Source organism: Cavia porcellus, unplaced genomic scaffold, assembly GCF_034190915.1.
Source record: "Cavia porcellus strain 051 isolate PalLab524CR breed Dunkin Hartley unplaced genomic scaffold, mCavPor4.1 scaffold_1, whole genome shotgun sequence".
In the NCBI taxonomy this organism is placed as follows: domain Eukaryota; kingdom Metazoa; phylum Chordata; class Mammalia; order Rodentia; family Caviidae; genus Cavia; species Cavia porcellus.
Window position 1 is genome coordinate 230786029 of NW_026947484.1, and position 21451 is coordinate 230807479.

General features: G+C 37.6%; 1 protein-coding gene across 8 annotated transcripts in view; it reads right to left on the bottom strand.

Annotated features, from left to right (window-relative positions):
* The window catches only part of Lclat1 (lysocardiolipin acyltransferase 1), a 171201-nt gene that overhangs the window by 77033 nt on the left and 72717 nt on the right, over nt 1–21451 (bottom strand). For all 8 annotated transcript variants that reach the window (XM_063230340.1, XM_003473009.5, XM_063230338.1 and 5 more), the window contains one exon: nt 15121–15319. In XM_063230340.1, the coding sequence (XP_063086410.1) occupies nt 15121–15304 (184 nt within the window). In that variant the 5' untranslated portion in view covers nt 15305–15319. The remainder of the gene's footprint in view (nt 1–15120; nt 15320–21451) is intronic.

The following is a 21451-nucleotide window of genomic DNA, read 5'->3' on the forward strand; positions in this document are numbered from 1 at the left end:
CACAACTACAATACACTAATTTGCGCCATGTGAGATACTCCATCTGTGGTATAAGCAGCAAGAGATAATTCAGAGAACAGTCAGTGTGCAGGTTTTAATTTCTAATATTCTTCAAGAAGAAGAAATAAGGTTCTTGGAGAAATGCTGAGTCTAGGACTGGGGCAAGGAGAATACAAGACGAGTCTGGATAATCTTGCACTGCTACAAAATGAGCAAAAGAGAAAAAGACAGGGGGAGGGTACATCAAAGGGACATAAAAGCCCACTTTCAAGAACAAAAACTGGAAGAAGCAATTTCCGCAGCAGTAACCCAACTGCCAGGACGAGGTTATAAACCAAAACTGAACTAAACACTGATGAGTCCACACTGGCATAATTCAGTGACTAAATGAATGAACAGGGAGAAGGGACAAATAACAGAGATATTCCCTACTTTAGGAGGTGGAGCTTAACTCCAGCCCTTGAGTATGTGTTCTTAGCAAGCAGCATGTAAAGGAAAAAACAGTAACTCTATGGTGGAGAAACCTAGCAGATGCCACCCTCCCCGGTTATCAAGGTTAAAGTCACCAGTGACAAATCACACTGATACCATGAACCTCTCTGGTAACGGGGAGAAGAGCGCTTCACCTGGGTGATATCTGCCCTCCAAACTCATAACCCCCATCTAATAAAAAATCACACAAACTCACATTGACATATATTCTGGTTGAACCAGCACTCTTCAAAATCACTATGAAAAAACAAGGTAGACTGTCACAAAATAGAAGAAAAAGTAAAGAGATACAATGATTATAAGTGTGTATTTACTGGGCTTCTAGAACAGTAAAAGGATATTAATGAGAAAACTGAAAAAAATCCAAGTGTATTATTTACTTATAGTAACAATATATTAATCTTGTTTTAACAAATGTATTACTACATATAAATCAAAAATAGGAATATTTTCTATATTTTTATAAACTTCCAATAAATCTAAAATTATTCCATATAAAAAGTTTATTTCAGAACAGCTACTGTTGATATAAAATTACACTTGGTAAAAATTACCCAAAAATGTCACCTTCCATTCTAAAATCAAGACCAAAATATTTTTACTTGGATTCACTTACTATGCCACGTAACTTGACTTCAATTAGAAGGTTATACAGCTGAGCATGATAAAACGTACCTATACATCAGCACTGAGGAGCTGAGGCAGGAGGATTTGAGAGTTTGAGGCCACCCTGAGCACTCAGTGACTTAAAGGCTGGACTGAACTACTTAGTAAGACCCTGTCTCAAAAACAAAACAAAAAACCAGAAAGACAAAATAATTGAGGATTGTCAGTTACATTTCTCAGATACAGTTTGGGAGCCAGGCTGTTTTCACTGTGAAACAACATTTTTAATTATTCGCTACAAAATACCTGTTATGGTTGCTACATTCCATCAGCTTAAGGCATTTAACTGAGAGCTTCAGCAGGGAGCCAGGGTTCTTACTCTGTAAATATCCTCATCCTGTGCAAAGGAGGGCAAGTTTTGGGAGCCCTATACCTGCCTGGGGTGGGGAGAGGGCTGCACACAGTGTCAGGGAGAAGAGGCTTGTCTTCCCCCTTTGGCTCTGGCTGCTGCCTTGAGTGTTGCCCCAGTGCCATGCCACCCTGCCTTGGAGCCAGCTGAAACCTCCACAAACAATGAGCTAAATAAACCTTTCCTTCCTTCATTTTGGGTGTTAGGTTTGTCCCAGCAAGGAGAAAACAGTAACCAAGACAATATCCCTATATGGTATTTCTTGCACAATGGTGCAAAAACATCTGACTTAAAGCATAAGCAAAATATTTTCTGTAAGATTTATTATGGTGATAAATAAAGAGGGTGGAAAAAAGCCACATAGCTTTTTAAATGACGTATACAGTAAATAAAAAAGAACTAATTCCTCTCCCCCACCACACCAAGAATTGTAATGATGTCTTTCTCTTTTAAAATGCTACCACAATTCAGATACTTAGCCACAAGAGAAAGGACAACTGAAGGGCCTGGAGTCAAACTGTCTATTATAAATTAAGTTGAGAGACACTGTACGTACAGGGGAGCCACACCTCTTACCTTTTTACTATCACTGTCATTTCAAACCTGTCTCCAAACTTCTCACTGTAGGACTTATTTCAGTTGTTCTTTGCAATTAAATACAAGGAATACTAAAACCCCTAAAGCTTATGCCACATCTTTTAGTGCTTGCTTTTTAAATTAACAGGGTAATTTAAGAAGCAAGCATCCTTTTACAAAAGTGTACCTTTTAGATCACTTTAGAATACAATTACTGACAGGCAAAGGAATTCCTTAATTTTCAGCAGACCTAAGATCTTAGACTTTAAGTAATCTCAGAAGCAAAATATGCTTCCTACTTCACTTCTGGGATTCCTAATAGCCTAAGGCAACACACATCTCAATGAGGTATCAGCAGGACAGCCCATTTTACAGGTAACCAACTGTACTAACTTCAGTTCGTGATTGATGGGACAACCTTAAAGCCAGAGCTTTTCCTCCCCACAAAGGGAACTGCAGACTTCCGTGAAGCTCAAGCACTATTTTTGTTCAAAAGTCAGCAAATACATTTGGAACAAAAGCTTCAGTTCAGTCACTTAGATCTCAGAGCCATCCTGAAACATTACTGAGATCTCAACATAATACTACAAAGAAGCATAATTCTGACAAATAATTTAACTGAACTGACCCTTTCTTTGCAATGTTGCCTCCTCGCTGGCCCCAACAGCCCTCAAAAAAAAAAAAAAAAGAAAGAAAGAAAGAAAAGAAAAAATTCACCTCAGACAAATAACTTTGGCTTTACAAGAACTTAATTTTCAAATACCAGTAGAAATTGCTAACATAAAACCTGTAACGTGTACAAAGATAAGCAGGGATATGTTTGTGAATTTTCAAAAGAACTAAATGTTTAATATGCTCTCTGTCTACTGTATTTCATTTGATGGTTTTCATGAAAATTTTGGTCCATGATAAGCATTTAATAAAATCCACTGAATGAGTGAATCAATCCGTGGATAATTTCCTTTGGGAAGCAAATTATAGCAGGGTGCTTGGGGGTACAAATAACAGGATGCTAATGGAGAAGTCTGCATCTGCAAAGTTCAGGTTAAAGTTTCTCACCGAAGCCCAGCCCTGAGGGTGGCTCCCAAGCCAGGATCTCACATTTCTGCTTGTCATTTTCTTGATCTTCCTTTTAGACCCACAAAGGGTACAGAAGCTCCCAGCATCATGTGCTCTCGTAATAGTGTCCAGAAGTAGGAAAGGGAGCACCACGGGTCCTTCATCAATGCTTTTCTTATTGAAGAGGGCAATCTTTCCCAGAGCCTCCAGACAGATTCTATCCCTCTAGTCACACTGGCTCCGAGAAACACTCCTATTGACAGGAGGTGAGACACCCTGTACTGGTGTTCCCATCCTGTGATGGGATGACTACGTCACTGTTACAATGAGTCAAGCACTTTCACTGGTCTTCAGCTGTTTAGTGACAAATGGGGCAAGCAGGGAAGCAGGCTGCTATGAGACCTGCTGTGATTTAGGAAGGACAGGGGTCCATAAACTAATCAATTCCCTGAACATGGGCAGTTACAAGTGTGTTGTGAGAGTAACAGTTACAGTACAGTTAGCAAGGAGCCAGAAATGCTCAGCTGAAAGTCCCACTCAAGAGTCACAGATCAACTTCAAATACAGTGGGTAGAAAGCCAGTCCAGGAGGGTCAAGCAGTAGTTACTTTGGATGATGAGACACCTTATTCTAATGGGTAATAATACTAAACCATCCAAAGAAAGTGACAGCAGTGGAGTACTAACTGGTACAAAGTCTGTGGCAGTCTCCTCTAATCTAGCAGTATACTTGTCTTATTCTTCTGAGTTGTGGGGTAGGAAAACAACATGAAATCTTTTTAAATTAAGAAAGCTGGCTACCAAAACGGAAAGCATCAAAGACATTTGTGGCTGCCTTCTGCTTTTAGTGAATGTCCCATTTCAAGTAGGAAGAAGATGAATAGGAAAAGGAGTTTTTCTTCTCAAAGGAGATAAAGTTTGGTGTTACAAATATTTCAAACAACAAAATATTTTTTCTTTGTGTTTAATAGTAAATAAAATTAAGGTGACTTTAATGAACTAAGTAATTCCAAAATCTATGTGAGCAATGACATATTTACATAAATTTGCAGTCATGTGTTGCATGACAGTGGTCCTATACGATTATCTTGCCTAGTGGTTTCTGTAGCCATTTTAGCATACTTGATGATGTTCACATGATAAAATCAGCTAATGACACATGCATCAGAACATTCCACTGCTAGGGAATACATGACAGTACTAACATTTACAAATGCATGAATGAAAGCTGGATATAACTGAAAATCTGAACACACAGGCCAGACTTTCTCCCAATACACATACAGTCCCTGCAGCACAGCACTTCCATGCTTAATAGCCTACACGTTATAATCCAGTCTCTATATTGTACTGATAAGGTACAAAAAATTTTTAACTGACTTGTTCTTACTCATGATCTTTACCAAAAAATGTTTATGAGAGCACAAAGGCATGTAAAATAAAATTCCAGTCATTTTCCTAAATTAACTTTGATCAAAAAATGCTTAAGTCTTTTGCCAGCCAGTTTATATGCTGGGAGCCTGCAGCTGTGAAAAGCCTCTTGTCAGTTCTAATTATCCAATGGAAGAGGACCATCTGAACTTTCCCACAGTCTGTGCACTTTAAAAACTGAGAGGGCTAAAAAACATTCATCACTGGTTGATCATAATTTTGACCCACCTTGTAACCCTTCTCATGACTTTGCTCTGCAAAACTTACTTTGAGAGTGGGCTTGTTGGCAGCCCACTTGGGACCTCTCCTGTCTCTCATGAGCTATTCCCATCCCCTATTCCTTCTCACCAGTACATTTTCCTACTCTTAAAAAGTATTCATCGGAGGCAAGGCAGTTCCTGGTGACTTATCTCTAATCTCATTCTGAATATTCTCAATATAACACAACTTGTGTCTTTCCTAATTTTATATTACATTGCAGAAATGGAAATTTTATATTACATTCCAATTTCAATGGAAATCATGAGGTCATGCTAGACAGAAGTTCAGTTTAATATATGATTTGGACGGCTTTTAAATTGCTATATTATTTTTTATGTTTTCTAAAAGTTTCAGACTGTTCTGCCACTCAGGTCTAATTAATACGATCCACAGAAACCAAAAAACATGAATTAGGTAGGCACAAATGGCATAAGCATTTCCTTATACAAATCATGAAGCAAATGGACTTTCCATGACACTTTTAACATTTAGTTTACTAGTTATAGTTAAGTGGTTGAAAGTAAAAATCTATGTATATATCACATTTAGATACAGCTGAAATCTACAGGATAGTTGTTTTTTTGGGGTTTTTTTTTTGTTTTTTTTTTAATTTAGCTGTGTGATGAGGGGATAGCTCAGTGGCACAGAGCCTGCCTAGCAAGCATGAGGTCCTGAGTTCAATTTCTGGTACCAAAAACCTAAGAAAACACACACAAAAAATTTAATTGCCTATATCATTACCACAACCTGACCTTTATATCTTGACCTGAAATCTAAATATACTGATTTCTTCTCTAGCCTATAAAGTCTGATACTTTTATACTTAAACAAAAGAAATTTTAAATTTCAAAACTTTCTCAGTCCTCTAACCTGTTCTACAGATACATCTGGAAAAACCGCGAACAGCAACCCTAAGTGGTCCCTATCATCGCCCCGAACTGTCAGCGACTAAGTGTGCGTACTGTGAAGCAGAATACCACCAGACCTACAGAGCGTCCATTCTCCTTCCTTTCTCTAGTGTTAATCTCCCCTGACTCTCCTTCACAAACATGCTCCATTTTTTTGCTGTCCATATGCCTGCCTACATTAATTTCCTATGTATTTGTTTGCTTCAAAGATTCTAAAATGTTTATTTCAATTCAAAATCTGTTCTCATTAATAGTTTGTAATTTCATGAAAAACTATTAAGTCTACAAATAGTTAAGGTACTACATACAATGTATAAAATAATCTAAGAACCCTACAACTTGTAGCAAAAGAAATTAGGCAAATTGAAAACAGTGAAAATTTTAAACAGGAATTTAAACAGATTTTCCTCTTGTTTTGCAGGAGTAAAGTTTACAATTATAAATAACTCTAAACACAGAAAAAAGACAACAAAGATTATTTGCAACTCACCACAGAAAAGACAAATATTTCTATTTAGAATTTGTATAGTCCAGCAGGATGCAAATCATAATCCCATTAGAAAATGTCCAGCCCCACCTGTGATAAGAGTACCATTTTCATCTTACTATAAATTTGACAAAGGCCCAAGGATTTTATTGCTCTGTGTGGGTGACAGAAATAGTCATATATTGCTGATTGCAGTTATATTACTTCAATTCTGTAGCTAGAAGTTGAAAGATCTTCTTCATATACTCTCAGACTCATCTTTAATTTTTACTGATAAACTCAGAAATATTTCACAAACAAAAATCACTGCAACGTTACTTAACAACTTAAGGGACAAGTGTACCCAGGATGCAAAATCAGCATTTAAAAACTGATGCTTTTCTATACACCAGTGACACTCTTGCTGTGAAAATAATCAGGAAAATAATTCCGATCCCAAAGTTTCATAAATAAGTAAGTATCCTAGGAACCAACATAATCAAGTCGTAAAAGATCTCCACAATGAAACTTACAGAACACTGAAGACTTTAGAAGATGGAAAGACCTTCCATGTTCATAGCTCATCAGAATTAATATTGTTAAAATGCCCATATTACTGAAAGCAATCTACACATTCAATGTAATCCCCATCAAAATTCCAGTGACACTCTTCACAGAAGTAGAAAAAAATGGTGCTAAAATTCACATGAAAGCCAAAGATCCATAATTCTGTTGGTGACAGAAATAGTCATATATTGCTGATTGCAGTACATACTGCTTCAATTTTGTGACTAGAATTTGAATGATCAATCCTGAGTAAGAAGACCAGAACTAAAGGGACACAATACTCAATTTCATATCGTATAACAGAACCACAGTAATGAAAACAGCATGGTATTGCTACAAAAAGACACGTGAACCAATACAACACAGAAAACCATACAACTATAGTCATCTGATTTTTTTTCTTTGAGACAGGCTCTCGCTATTCAGTGGAAGCTGGCCTTGAACTATGTAGCACAGGCTGGCCTTGAACTCACGATCTGTCTGCCTCAACCTCCTAAGTGCTAGAATCACAGGTATACTCCACCATGCCTGGCAACTATTTAAGTCTTAACAAAGGAGCCAAAAACATATGTTAGATAAAAGACAACCTCTTTAACAAATGCTGCTGGGAAAACTGGATTTTCACATGGTAGAAGACTGGAACTAACTCCCCATTAATTCAATCAAACACTTGAAAGAGCTGAAACTGTGAAACTTCTAGAAGGAAACAGTAAACAGCTGAATAGGCACAGAGAAAGTCTTTTTATATAGGACTCCAACGGCAAAGGAAATAATAGCAAGAATCAATAAATATGACATCAAATTAAAAAGTTTCTGCACCACAAGGAAAACAATGAGCAGAATAAAGAAGAGACAGCCTAGAGCAGTAGAAAAGTCTCTCCTAGCTACTCCTCCAATGAATGATTAATATCCAAGATGTACAAAGAACTCAAAAAACAACACCAGAAAATCGAATAGCCCAATCAATAAATGGAAAAATGGACTGAACACTTCAAGAGTAGTCAAATGACCAACAAGTACATGGAGCCATCAGAGAAATGTAAATCAAAATACACTGAGATTCCATCTTACACCAGACAGAACAGCTATCATCAAGAATACAAAATAAACCAAAGAAATAAATAGTATCAAGGACACAGGTGGAAAAAGGAACCCTTCTTCACCTCTGGTGAGAATGTAGAACAACCACTATGGAAATTCATATGGAAGTCCCTCAAAGAACTAAAAATACAACATATGACCCAGTTATACCACTCCCTAGAACACTAAATTAAAGTCAGCATTAGAAGATTAGAACTAGATCCCCAGGGATTACACAATAAACATATTCTGGTACAAATTCAAAATACCAAGACATGGAAGTGGCCTAAGTGTTCATCCATCAATGAATGGATACATAAAATGTAGTATATATACACAACAAAGTATTATTTGGACTTAAAGAATAAAATCGTGTCATGTGCAGGAAAATGAATACAGATGGAAATCATCACGTTAAGCATAGTAAGCCAGACTCAGAAAGTATCACATTTTCCCTAGTATGTGGAATTTTAAAAACAAAAACAAAGGAAGACAAGGATCAGACAAGAGGAAGAAAACAAGGGATGAAGGAGAGGATGGAAAAGAGGGAAAAATGGGACATGAAAATGATCAACATGTTATATGCGTGTATGAAAATACAACACTACAATTCAATGTTTTGTAAAACTGATATTAATACAAACACATATTAAAATACTATGTATCTAGTAGAGTGTGATGGCACCTGCCTGTAATCTCAGCTACTTGGGAGACCCTGCCTCAAAACAAAACAAAACACTAATAATAAAAAGGATGGCAGGTGCAGCAGAGAGTGGCTCTGGGTTCCATCCCTAACACCACCACCAAAAAAAAAAAAAAGTTACACAGACACTGTATCCCTAACAAGAAATATTTAAAACTGAGGCAGTTAGAGATATCTGACATGGAATAATCTCTAAGATACATTGATAAGTATTTAAAAGGTGAAGAACAGTGCATATATTTTGTTTTATTCATTTTGATTTTTTAAAACTGGCTTTAGCAAGTGAATCTGATTATACATAGTGTATCTTGGGAAACCACTGGTAACTGCTGTGGGGGGAGAAACTGAGTGATTGCAGAGCATAACTGACCCAGAAACTGACTTCCCCATGTCACTCTCTGTAACTCGATTTTGTACAATCTATTTGTTGTGTATAATGCATACAAATTAAGAAGTTAAACATTTTAAAATTAAATATTTGTGTCAACTTTGGAGCCAGACAGACCTGATTTCAAAATTATTTCTACCCTTTAATATCTATCTGCAACAAAAGGCAAGGTCACTGAATTCTCTTTAAAATCCATTTTCTTTAACAGTGGATTGTTATGGTATGTAATTGTGATACTTAAATAAGAAAATGTATTTAAAGTCCCCTGCACAGTTTTAGTCTACAATGGCATGCAACAAACTGTTAAAAACCCTTTTGGTCTTTCTAAGAGACACAAACCATCCATCTGTCAAGGAGTCCTTACACTAACTTTTAGTGAACCGCTTACTTTAGCATAACCTACTAGGAAAATTGGGCATAAATACACTGCTATGTTAAATATTGACAGAACCTCTGAACTTTAGCATTATGAGGTAATGAGACTGCTTCACATGCGTTCCAAATTCATAAATCCTTCACACCTAAATTTAAACATTTCATCTCAGTCAGTAATTTCTGCTTTCTTGAAATCACACAGCCCAGTCACTGTAAGATAAATACAAAAGTTTTGCTCGAAAGAGGTGAAGAGCTGTGCAGAGTACCTGGACTATGGGGCCGGGGGAGGCCCCGTGTTCCCAGCTGCACAGGCTGGCGTGACTCCGTCTGCTTGAGCAGGAAAAGGAAGGAAAGGACTGTTCAGTTACAAATAGCGTAGATTCTCATTGTTCTTAAAAATTGTAACGGGTTTTCCTAAGAAATGTTTCTGTGTCTACCACATGTACTTGAGACCATTTCCTGAGACTTTAGGAGCTGCTGTTTTAGAATTGTCCCCATCTTCACTGGGGAGCAGTAGCACTTCTCACACCGTCATCCTGGAAACCCCCTGCAGGTCCTATTTTATGTCTAAATTTTTCTTGGGTTATATTTTAAGTATTACTTCTATAACACTTAAGTGACATTGTTTTGATTGTTTCCCTTGGGGGTCTGGAAGTGTAAACTGAATAACTCATCTGAAATGCTTGGTACTAGTACTTTAGCTTTGGGACATTTTCAGATTCTGAAATATCTGCATATAAATATTATAGATGGGAGCCAATTCTAAATATGAAAATTATTTGTTTCATTTATACAGGTACCTTAAACACATTGCCTAAAAGCTATTTTAAACGGTATTTTAAATAATTTTCTGCATTTGACAGTGACCCCCCCCCACCCCCCGCCACGCACATACCATGTCAGGGGCAGGATTTTCCAGCTGCGGTATTGTGTTAGTGCTCAAAAAATTTGCATTTTGGAGCACTTCAAATTTCCGATTTTCAGATTATGCATGTTTAACCTGAAATATATATATATCCCCTATAACATCTTGCATTTCAGTAACTTGTTCCTTGGCAATTTTTTTCTTTTTGATTGTTTTCTTGAAATCTCCTGTATTTTCTTACTCTACTTCCGAGTCATTGATAACTTATTCTCCATTTTTTCACATGAATTTTCTCTTTATTGATCCCCATTACATTTCATCTTGTTTTCTTATCCATTCTTTGTATATTTCATTACATATAGAGAACCCTTTCCAGACTTCATCCTAGTCCAGGAAGGTTTATAATTGTAATCCTAAGGAGAAGTGATTGCAATTCTAATCTACCACTTCCAGTGCAAGCCATGGGCAAGAAGAAAGACACTGAGGGGAGCCTGGCTGCTAAGTCCAGCCAAGATGATGGTTCACCAGGACAAAGGCCTTGCCCAGAGCCCAACACAGGTTTTATTAATTGTCCCTGAGGGGAGTGGCTCAGAAATGAGTGACATGAGAGTGGCAGAAAATACGTGACTGCCATGACTACTGCGAGCTGGGCTAGGTAGGAGGTCTGGGATCACCTCTGTGATCATCACAGGGCAAGCAATGCAGAGACAGCAATGTGTGTAACACACCTGATGTACTTATCTAATAATTTGGGGCCGGTGCTTCAGTGCTGATGCACAGTCCTACTCGCCCTGGGAAGTCACAGACTTTCCTGAGACTCAGTCCCAGCCAACAGAGCACAGGATGGCTCTCCATCCCGCTTGACCACATATTGGGGGGGGGGGGGTGTTACTAGGCGGGGTAAGACTAACCTATCACTTTGCTTTAGAGATTACACATCAGCTCCTCAGCCAGCCCAATTTGCATTGCTTAAAGCCAATTGAAGAGACAAAGAAATAACCTAGCCAGCTCTGGACTTAGCAATACATGGAGATAGGGCCAAGTTTATCCAAAATGAAGATAGTCACTCTTTTCAAGGAGAGTCAAGGAGAGTGACCTGGGTAAGTGGTTTCCCACATCTCATTCAAAATTTTGGTTTTCTTTCATATCCCCTGTGATGGTCAATCTTGACTGTCTACTTACCTGGACTGAGAGATGCCTAGGAACTAAGCGAAACATACCCGGAGTGTAACTATCAGAGTGTTTCCAGAGCCAACTAGCACAAAGTTAAGCAAACTGAAGCACGGAGACCAGCTCTGAATGGGGACAGTGCCATCCAACAGGTTAGGAGCCCAGATGAGCAGAAGTGGAAGGAGATGGCCAGCTGGCACTTTCAAGCTCGAGTCTTCTCGAGCAGGTATGGTCTTGCGGCTGCAATTGCCTGTGGACATCAGACTCCCGCTTCCTGTGCCACGGACTTCCCTCACCAGTGACTCTCAAGGCAGCTTTCAGACATTCAGCCGCAGGATGGGGCTGCTCCACGGGTGCCTCTTGCTCTGAGGCTCCCGGCGTCTCCATCTGAACACTTTCTGGTTCCTCTGTAGTGTGCAGATGGCCACTGTGGAGGTGGCCAGCCTCTGATTCCGTAAGCCTATCTAATCCCCTTTTGTAATTATACATACATATTAATTTGGTTCCTCTAGAGAATCCTAATAAATTCCCAAATGTTTGCTTGCAATTAATTCAGTTTAGAGTATTACAGTATTTTATTATTTCCGGTTCTGTTTAGAGGTTTGCTTCATGCATAGAAAAATCTTTTATAATCATTAGTTTTCTGTGGACTGATGTTTTGAAGGAGGAATGAACGGAGTTGTTTCTTGGTTTCCTTTTTGTTTTGGCAGCATCCTTAATTTTTAAAATTGTTTTCTTTTGCTTGACTGCCCTACTGCTAAGGGGAACTAGCCCTTTTTTTCTGAATCTGATTCTTCCTCAAGAGCAATTCTCCTCACAGCCTATCACTTTTGGTCCCAGTATTCTGAATCATTTTCCCATATCTTATGCTATAATTATTTTATCTTGCCCTGTCTTCAATGTTGATTTTGCATTTCGTATCAGGTTTGTGCTTCTTTTGAGTTGCTCCTCTTCTCTTTAGTCTTTTTCCCCACTCTTAGTAGCCACAGGCTTGCAAAGATGACAGGCAGAATAAACCGCTAGGATTCCTACACTTAAGGCAACTGGGAAGTTATGGCACCGTTCTTCCTTCTATCATGCTGAAGAGAAGGGCGCACGTGGTTTATTTCTTCTGCTTGTTGATTTGATAGTTTTTCAAAGTGAAGAAAACCCAACAGCTGCCACTGCCCTCCAACAACCTTGTGTGAAAAGGCTGTTAATTATGGGTTAGATCTCTGTATTAGACACACAACTGGGCCTTTTCTATTTCCTTTTCCGTCTGTTGTCACTGCTGTTAGATTCTGTCAGTTGTTTTTTCTGTATGACTTGATTTCACAAACACTTGCAAATTCATTAGCATGATGTAATTCTTAATATCCTATTACTAGAGTCACACAGATTTAGAAATTATAAATAAGACATTGGGGCTGCTGGCAATACATGCCTTTCTTTTTATTTCTTGATTAGACTTCTTCAGAAATATGTCAAAGATCTCAAGACTTTCAAAACTGGAAAATTCTTCTAAAATCTTTGAGGACAGTCACTGTATTCACCAACAACATGTGATAGATGTGACACCACATGGATTCTTTGGGTAAGTTATAAAATGCCTTGCTGGATCTCTGAGATTGTTACTTTAAGGAAAGCCAATTCAATTGCTATAAAGAAATAAATTACTCTGACAATTATATCAAAAAGGTGGCAAAGAAAAAATTGTAAGCAAGAGGAAAATTCACTGACAATAAATCAACCACCATTGCCCTTACTAGCTTATGCTGAGAATCCTGCCTGACTTTTGACCTCATGAATCATAAATCACTTCAGTACACCAAGAAACACAGTTCAGAGACCAAAAGTTCAAACAAGAAGTGTTACATAGGGATATCACAGAAATATCATATAGTCAGAGGGCTGTCAGGGAGCATCATAGATGCTTTGTAAATAGTTTGAATTTATAGTCTGTTCCCTCCCCCTATTTCATATTAAGTTCTAAGTGGTAAAAGAAACTTCTGGGCAACCCATTAAGGACCCCTCCTGTCTCTCTAGAGCTATTCCTATTCCTCAATAAATTTTCCTATGCTTAAAGTGGGGGGGGGGAATTCTGGCATGCAACACTGAAATAACCCTACTTTACAATACACAATGAAAATGTTCCTAATTATTCAAAGTAAACATATATAGGAGTTTAATGTTATATAAGCACAATAAAAGACCAAAGAGAAAAAAAAAGAATTACAGATTAGGGAAATTCAGAAAATATTAGCACTTAGTATAATATCTGGAACCAGTAAGTTCAATTAAAATCAGATGAATATATTCCAGTTAATTTCAAATGTCTTATATCTACAGACCAGTTACTAACTTATTTCATAAAGATGACATGCAATAAAAAGTTACTGAACTGATTTGCAGACTTCAGGGAAGAGAAATCACTAAGAAGCAAGCGCTTCCTGCAAATTGGCATCACACATGGGCAGCTGGAGGGACAGCCAGACGCCAGCCTTTTCCTGTGAGTCAACACCATTCACAGACTGAATGGGGAAAGAACAAGTCGCCAAGAAGCAAGCACTCCCTGAGATTCAACACCACGTGCAGGCCACCAAGGGGACGGCCAGATACCAGCCTTTTCCTGAGTGTCAACACCATCCACAGACCTCAGAGGGAGAGAATAAGAGGTCAGCAAGAAGCAAGCCCTCCCTGTGAATCGGCACCATGCACGGGCTGCTGGGGGGACAGCCAGATAACAGCCCCTTCCGGCACAGGAGAATCAGTCTCCACCCCTCCCGCTGCTGTAAGCACCGAGTTCATCTGGAGAAACACAGGCCGTGATGATAGCTACTGAGGTAAAATGCAGCTTAATGCTTTTAGTGTTCAGTGTTCCACTGCCCTTGCAGGTCAAAAGCTGTTATCTATTCAGAAGATAACAGTATGCAGTTTAGCATCTATGAAGGATCTCCTTTTGAAGATAGTAGCCATTGTTAATTCCCTATCATTTTGCTTTGGTCCTGTATCATTTTCATTGTTTTGTTGGTTTGAATTTTATTCTGTTTTGCTTTGTTTTGTTTTGTTATGTCCCATGGCATGGGCAGCTATGTTATGGTAGCCATTTTGAAGTTACTCTTATCTTGTTTTGCATTGTTTTGTATTTTACTGGTTCTGTTCTGTTCTGTTTGATTTTTACTATGTCTGAAGGTATGGGCAACTATTTTGAAGACGACAAGAGGCATTACGGTAACCATTGCTGTTTTCCTACTGTTTTGAATTCCTGTGTCACTTATACTGCTTTGTTTTGATTGGTTTTACCCTGTTTTATTTTGCTTGTTTTATTCGCTTTTAAAAAAAAGTTACTGAACTAAGCTGGGTGTGGTGGCACACGCTGTAATCCTAGCACTGAAGGAAACTGAGGTAGCAAGATGGTGAATTCAAGCCCAGACTGCAAAGTTTAGCAAGACTCTGTTTCAAAATGAAAAAACAAAAACAGCTGATTTAGCACAGTGAAGGCCCAGGGCTCATCCCCAATCCAACCGCCAACAAAAAAGTTACAAACTATTCCCGTTCCATTGAGAATAGTTGAGAATGGTTTATTTCTTCTTTTGAGTAAGACATTTCAGAAAACTAAGATTAAAATAAAATCATCTGTCAAAACAGGCCCACTGGGACTGTTCTTAAACTGGTGAGGAAAACTTGCAAATGGTTTTTATACTTATTTCACCAAATTATAGTTTTACAATGGATATATTACATATAAATGAGTGATCCATTTAAAATAAGGTGTAATTAACCTACCAAATCCAGGAACGCTTTTGAGACTGGCTTTGAGGCAAATTTTTTCCAATCTGAGGTAGCTGTATCTCATCAGACAATTCCACAGAAACATCCAATCCATTCTCGTCCGGTGGTTCATGATAATGACACTCCTTTCTCCAGGTACAAATGCATCGCCTGTTATAATCACTTTCACACCAAACATGGTCTCTAGCAATGCCTAAGAAAATAATACATACAGACAGCAATTTAGAGTTATAACTTTGATCATCTTTCTCATGATTCCTACTTTTATACAGAATCATGGAGATGGTCTAGAAAAATAAGAATAGAGGATTATTCTGTTTTTCTGTTCTACTAATTTAAGTTTCTGGGCATTTCCTAGTAGAAACACGCTTACTGTTCATGAAATCTTCAAGATATATCACTTAAATTGAAAAAATTTTAAGCATACAATAACATTCTACTGTATCATTTTAAAAGTATATGATTAAAATTATTACTCATTTTTCTTCTGGAAAAGACAGTCCAAAAGTTTAATACTGGATACAGGGCTGATGAAATAAAAATCAAAAATTTTAACTTCATACTTTTCTGCAGAATGATCTTGTTAACCAAAACCACATCTATTCAATTTTAACAAAAAATTTAAAAAACTGTATGTCTAATAAAATACATTCTTGGCACCTGCAAGTATGCCTGGCACATAGTAAAATGTTCAAGTGTTTATGTAATTTGTTCAATTAACTTTTCTAATGGCCATAAATATAAATAGCTAAAACATTTAAAAGAAAAATATATTACAGAATAGTTTTAAAAAGTAAAATCACAGATAAGAAAACTTGTTTACTAACTTCACTCTTTTTATTTTTTAGGTGAGCTCATTCTGTGTTGCCCACAGTAGTCTCAAATTCCTGAGCCCAAAATACCCTTCCACCTCAACCTCTTGAGACTCCAGGTACATGCTACCACATCTTTAATTTCTTATTTAAATTTCAAATTTTTTACAAATTATTTCAAAGATTTTTCACATAATTACAAATACAGAGGACAGATATAGATATAAATATAGATATAGATACAGACATATCACTATTGCCACCTCCAAATATTCTACCTCTCATAATCAAGAAATAAGTTTTGTCTTCACACTCCTCATTCTCAATGGTCATTCCAATGGCCCTTTAGTCTAAGGTAACAGCTCATTTCCAAGTGAGCTTTGGCTTTTCAAGCTTAACTTGTGTCTGTTTCCCCAAATCTCTACCCATTTAAAGATCTGCAATCCCAAGTCACCCTTCAAACACAGAGCGCCCACGTTCTTAAGAGCACCAGTGTAGGCAGAAATTATATCCAATAATCTGTGTTCATTAAACATCTGTGTAACTCTTGGGGTAGGTTGGTATCCAAAGAGATCTCTGCCCTGGGAGCCAAGTTAAACAATGAGCTCTCAATTTCTTCCCATGAACTCCAGATGATTTTCCAACCCCAGGTAATCAGTTAACAGTGAAACTGTTGGTAAGGTGAAGAATTTTGAGGAGCAAAAACTGCTCTGGGTACATGCAGGATATGACCCTGATCATATTAATTACACTGAACGGAGCTATCCAATCATGAAACGAGCAAAGACATACACTTTTATAGAAATGTTTAAAGAAGCAGTGCATGCTTATTCTTCAAACTGATATAGAAAGGACTCATGCACACACAGTTCAGTCAGGTGACCTCTAAATTCCATCCTAGGACTCTACACAATTCTAGGACTCTACACAATTTATATTTTTTGAATGCTATGCCTCACTTAACACTGAAACTACTCCTTAAAAATGGTAACACAGGAAAAAAATCCTGCCAACAAAATGATTTTAATGCACAAAAGAAGCTTACAAAAAAGATCACTTTGATTGTATCTGTGAAGCAGGAAATTATTTTAAGTGCATTTAGCCTCTTCTTAGTGAAAAATTACTTTCAATTGTTTGGGATTGCTTAAAATAAAATATACCTATAGAAGAAAAAAAGGCCAAGTTGTTGATTAAATTTATTCTGAATAAGAAATGTGCTTAAAAATAAGAGCCTCTTTAGCACCTTATAAACGTATGAAATATAAGGTGATAAGATACTCTTAACAGCTTTCTTCATTTTTTTAAAGAGATAATTATTAATTTAAAAGCAGAACATCAATTTTCCTGTACATTAGTTACACTAGGTAAGACTCCTATGAATTTCTTAACTAACAACTCTCGTCCTGACATGCATGCTGTGACTACTGAACTAAACAGCTGGCTAACAGTTTTTCAAACATATACCTATTTCAGAGTACAGCAATCTTACCCATAAGTAAAATTTTCAAATCAGCTAATAGGACAAAAGTCAGTCGTAGCTGAAATTACCACTAAAAATCTCACAGGATGGTGAGCTCAGCACACTACAGTTAAGTCCAGCTCAGTCAGTTTTCCCAATGCTGGACCAGATTTCTCTCTCCAGCTGACCATCAAAATGAAGGTTTGCAAGTTGTTTTTAAAAAGAACTGTCTTGTGGCAGGGGATTTAGTTTAGTGGCCTAAGTGCCTGCCTGCCAAGTGCTATATCATGAGTTCAATCCCCGGTACCAAAAAAAGACTGTCTTTAATACCAGAATAACAACTCGGCAGAGAACTACACATAGTTCTTATTCCATCACGCACAAAGCAGAGAAAAACTTTTCTTTGCTGGGTCCTCCTTTCCCCATCTCGGGGCAAACACACGTTGATGCAGTTTTGCTGAGACTAAGGTTAGAGTAAGAGCAGTAGAAGTCACTGCTCCACAGCAGGTGCAGAAACCAGTCAGCAAAAACCAGCGTTTCTTCCAGAGCAAGAATTGTAACTGCATGCATGGCTACCTAGAGGAAAACAGGGCCTGGGTGGGTGACTGACAGGATGGAAGGAATCTGAGTTCCCTGACAACAGTAGGAAGCAGAGCTGCCCTGCCTGCCAGACCTGAGTGGAAACAGAATTCTACTTTAGACAAAGCAGTATATTTCTAATTTTCCTTGAAAAAGCTGTGTAGCCCATTACCTAAAACTAATACCGCACTCAGTATCTGCTGTATACTGACCAAACACTACAGTAAGAATGCCACATTACCATCTCAGTCATCACAAGCACTCTCTGCGGTAGACAGGTAATATCAGCACATCTTTTTGCAGAGATGAAAAAAATAAAAGTTTATAAAGAAGCTAAGTACCCTGGCCAAGTGAAATCACCTGGAAGTACTACTGCCAGGGTAATAACTACAAGAAAGTCCTCAAAACTGTCACTATTTTTGGAGAACCATTCAGCCAAAAATGTGACATAATCAAAAGATTATATACACTGTAGAAATTGATGATTTTTAAAAAATAAAGTATGGTAGCAATATATGATTGTTACCAAAAAAAATCATTTATCTCTAAAAGTTTGCTTTATAATGAGAAACACAATCATGAACAGACCCCAGAGATCATCTCCGCTCCAACTCATTTTAAAGATGATGAAATAAAAAACAACAAAAGATATTATTCAAATACTTTATATACTCTGATCCCCCACAAACATGTGACACAGGAGAGAGGGTGGAGAAGGGAACTGATGGGAGAAATAATTAAAGTATGTTACATGCATATAAAAATCTGCCAAATGAAACTCACTGATCTGTATAATCAATAACCACTAATAAAAAGAGGGGGAGAGTAAATGACACAAAGAATCAAATGATTCCAACATAAAATATCTCTGGATTTTATAATGACCATAAAGTGAATTGTTTATCACACAGGTTGTAGATTACTCTTTGGAAATATCTTCTTGTGAAGGCTAATTTTAGATAAACTATAAATACCATGTTTATTTTATTTTATATAAATACAACATGAAAGACACCTTTTAAGTAAGAGGATAATGGTCAGGCAACACAAAATGAGTATTTTATATTAAACAGTACATTTAGGGGCTGCAGTGAAACACTGGACTTAAGCTGACTGAAAAATTTAACTAAAAATTCATAGCCTGCAAACTCAACGTCTATCCTTTACAAAGGCAGAAGTCTTTCAGTCAAGGGAAAGCGAGAAATTGGATCAAGCTGTGTGTACCTACTACTAAGGACAACATTTTAGGTAGAAGACTATTATCTTTCCAATGACAAAGATTTCATCTGTCCTGTTCATCATTACATCTAACAAAGTTCTCGATACATGGTGCATGTGATAAATAGTTGCCAGATGAACACTGAGAGAACCTTGGAGAACTGAGAGAACACTGCTGACAACCTTGGTAGTCAACAAAAGTTAAATATATATATCCTTCTACAAGGAGGGTGAATTCTGCTTTCATCCCTGACAGAGAAAAAGGATTTAAAGGAAAACATGGTCATAAACAGATGAGAAATCTCAAGAAAGCAATGGAACCAACATAAATTCCACAACTTAAAAACTCACTATGTGTGCCAAACAACAGATGAGAGATGGCAGAAGACTCACTGAACTTAAAAACAGATCGACAGAAATCACCAATATGAAGAACAAAAAGGAAAACAAGACTCTTGATGACATGTTTCAATAAAATCAATCTAACGCACACATCACTGTAGTTTGAAAAGAGAAGAGAATAAAGCAGAAAAAACAGGTGAAGAAGTGACCTGAATCTTCTAGTTAGGAAGAAGAAGAACATCAATCAACCAACAGGCCTAAAGCTCAACAAAATACAACAATATAAAATAAACCACATGTAAGGACCGTAACAAAAATATTAAAAGAGAAAATCTCTAAAGTGCCCCAAGAAAAAAGACACATTATTTTTAGGGAAGGAACAATGTACAGGTAACTCCTGACTTTTCGAACTTTACAATGGTTCAAACGTAATACACGTTCAGTAGAAACCTACCTTAAACTCTACATTTTGATCCTATCCCAGGATAGGGATATACACCATGATACTCTGGTAGTATCAGGCAGCACAGTGAACCACAGTCACCAGTCAGTTCAGGGTCCTAAGAGTAAACTGATAGGCCACAGTGCACTGTGTTGCTAAGCTACAATGCTCAGCAGGTTAGTGAATTACATGGGTTTCTGAAGTATAGTTAAGATCATCAGGATGTGACCCCAACACTCACTGGTCAACAGCCAACTTTTCGTCCAAAACAATGGAGCCAGGCATGGTGACACATGCCTGTGATTCCAGCTCCAAGGAGGCTGCAAGAAGAGGATTTCTGTGAGTTCAAGGCCAGACTGAAATACACAGTGACTTTAAGGCCAGTCTGAATTCTACAGAGACCCTGTCTCAAAATAAAAACAACAATAAGCAAACCAAAAGAATGCAGACAAAAAGACAGTAGATCCCTAAAATATACAGATAAAAGCTCATCATTCCCCTGCCAAATTTTTTTGTTTTTTGTTTTTTTTTTAAACTATATATCCCAGGCTAGCCTCAACCTCCCCGGTGAGTATCCTGCCTCAGCCTCCCCAGTGATGGAGGACGTGCATCACCATGCCTGGCTTCACCTCAGAAATTTAATAGCTAACAATAATATTCGAATTTATAATAGCTAAACTATGGAAGCAGATTTAGAAGCCCGCCAACAGCTGAATGGATAAAGAAAATGTATATATACACAATGGAGTACTTATTACACAGACAGAGAATGTAATCACATCATATGCAGGAAAACAGATTAAACTGGAGATTATCCTGTTAAGCACAGTAAGCCAGACTCAGACAAATATTGTACATTTTTTTTCACACATGCAACAGTAACACAAAAACAACTAAAATCAGAGAGATGGAGCCGGGGATTTAGCGCAGCAGCATAAGCACCTGCCTGGCAAGCGCAGGTCATGAGTTCGATACCCCATACAAAAAAAAAAAAAAAAAAAAAAAAAACCAAAAACCCAGCCAGATGTCATCAGAGCAGAACATGAGGGAGTATCGGGAATGGGGGAGTGACGTGCAAGAGGGAAAGCAGCAGGAGGAATGATCACAGTATGTTGCATGCAGCTATAAATCTGCCAAAATGAAACTCATTCATCTGTATAATGAACATTTGCTAATAATAAAAAAGCAAAAAAGAGACTTTAGATTTCATGAAAACAGTTTACAGGAGACCTCACAAAGGAATACGCTCTCTCTCGATGAGTGAGTTTTTAAGTTGTGGAATTTATGTTGGTTCCATTGCTTTCTTGAGATTTCTCATCTGTTTATGACCATGTTTTCCTTTAAATCCTTTTACTCTGTCAGGGATGAAAGCAGAATTCACCCTCCTTGTAGAAGGATATATATATTTAACTTTTGTTGACTACCAAGGTTGTCAGCATGTTCTCTCAGTGTTCATCTGGCAACTATTTATCA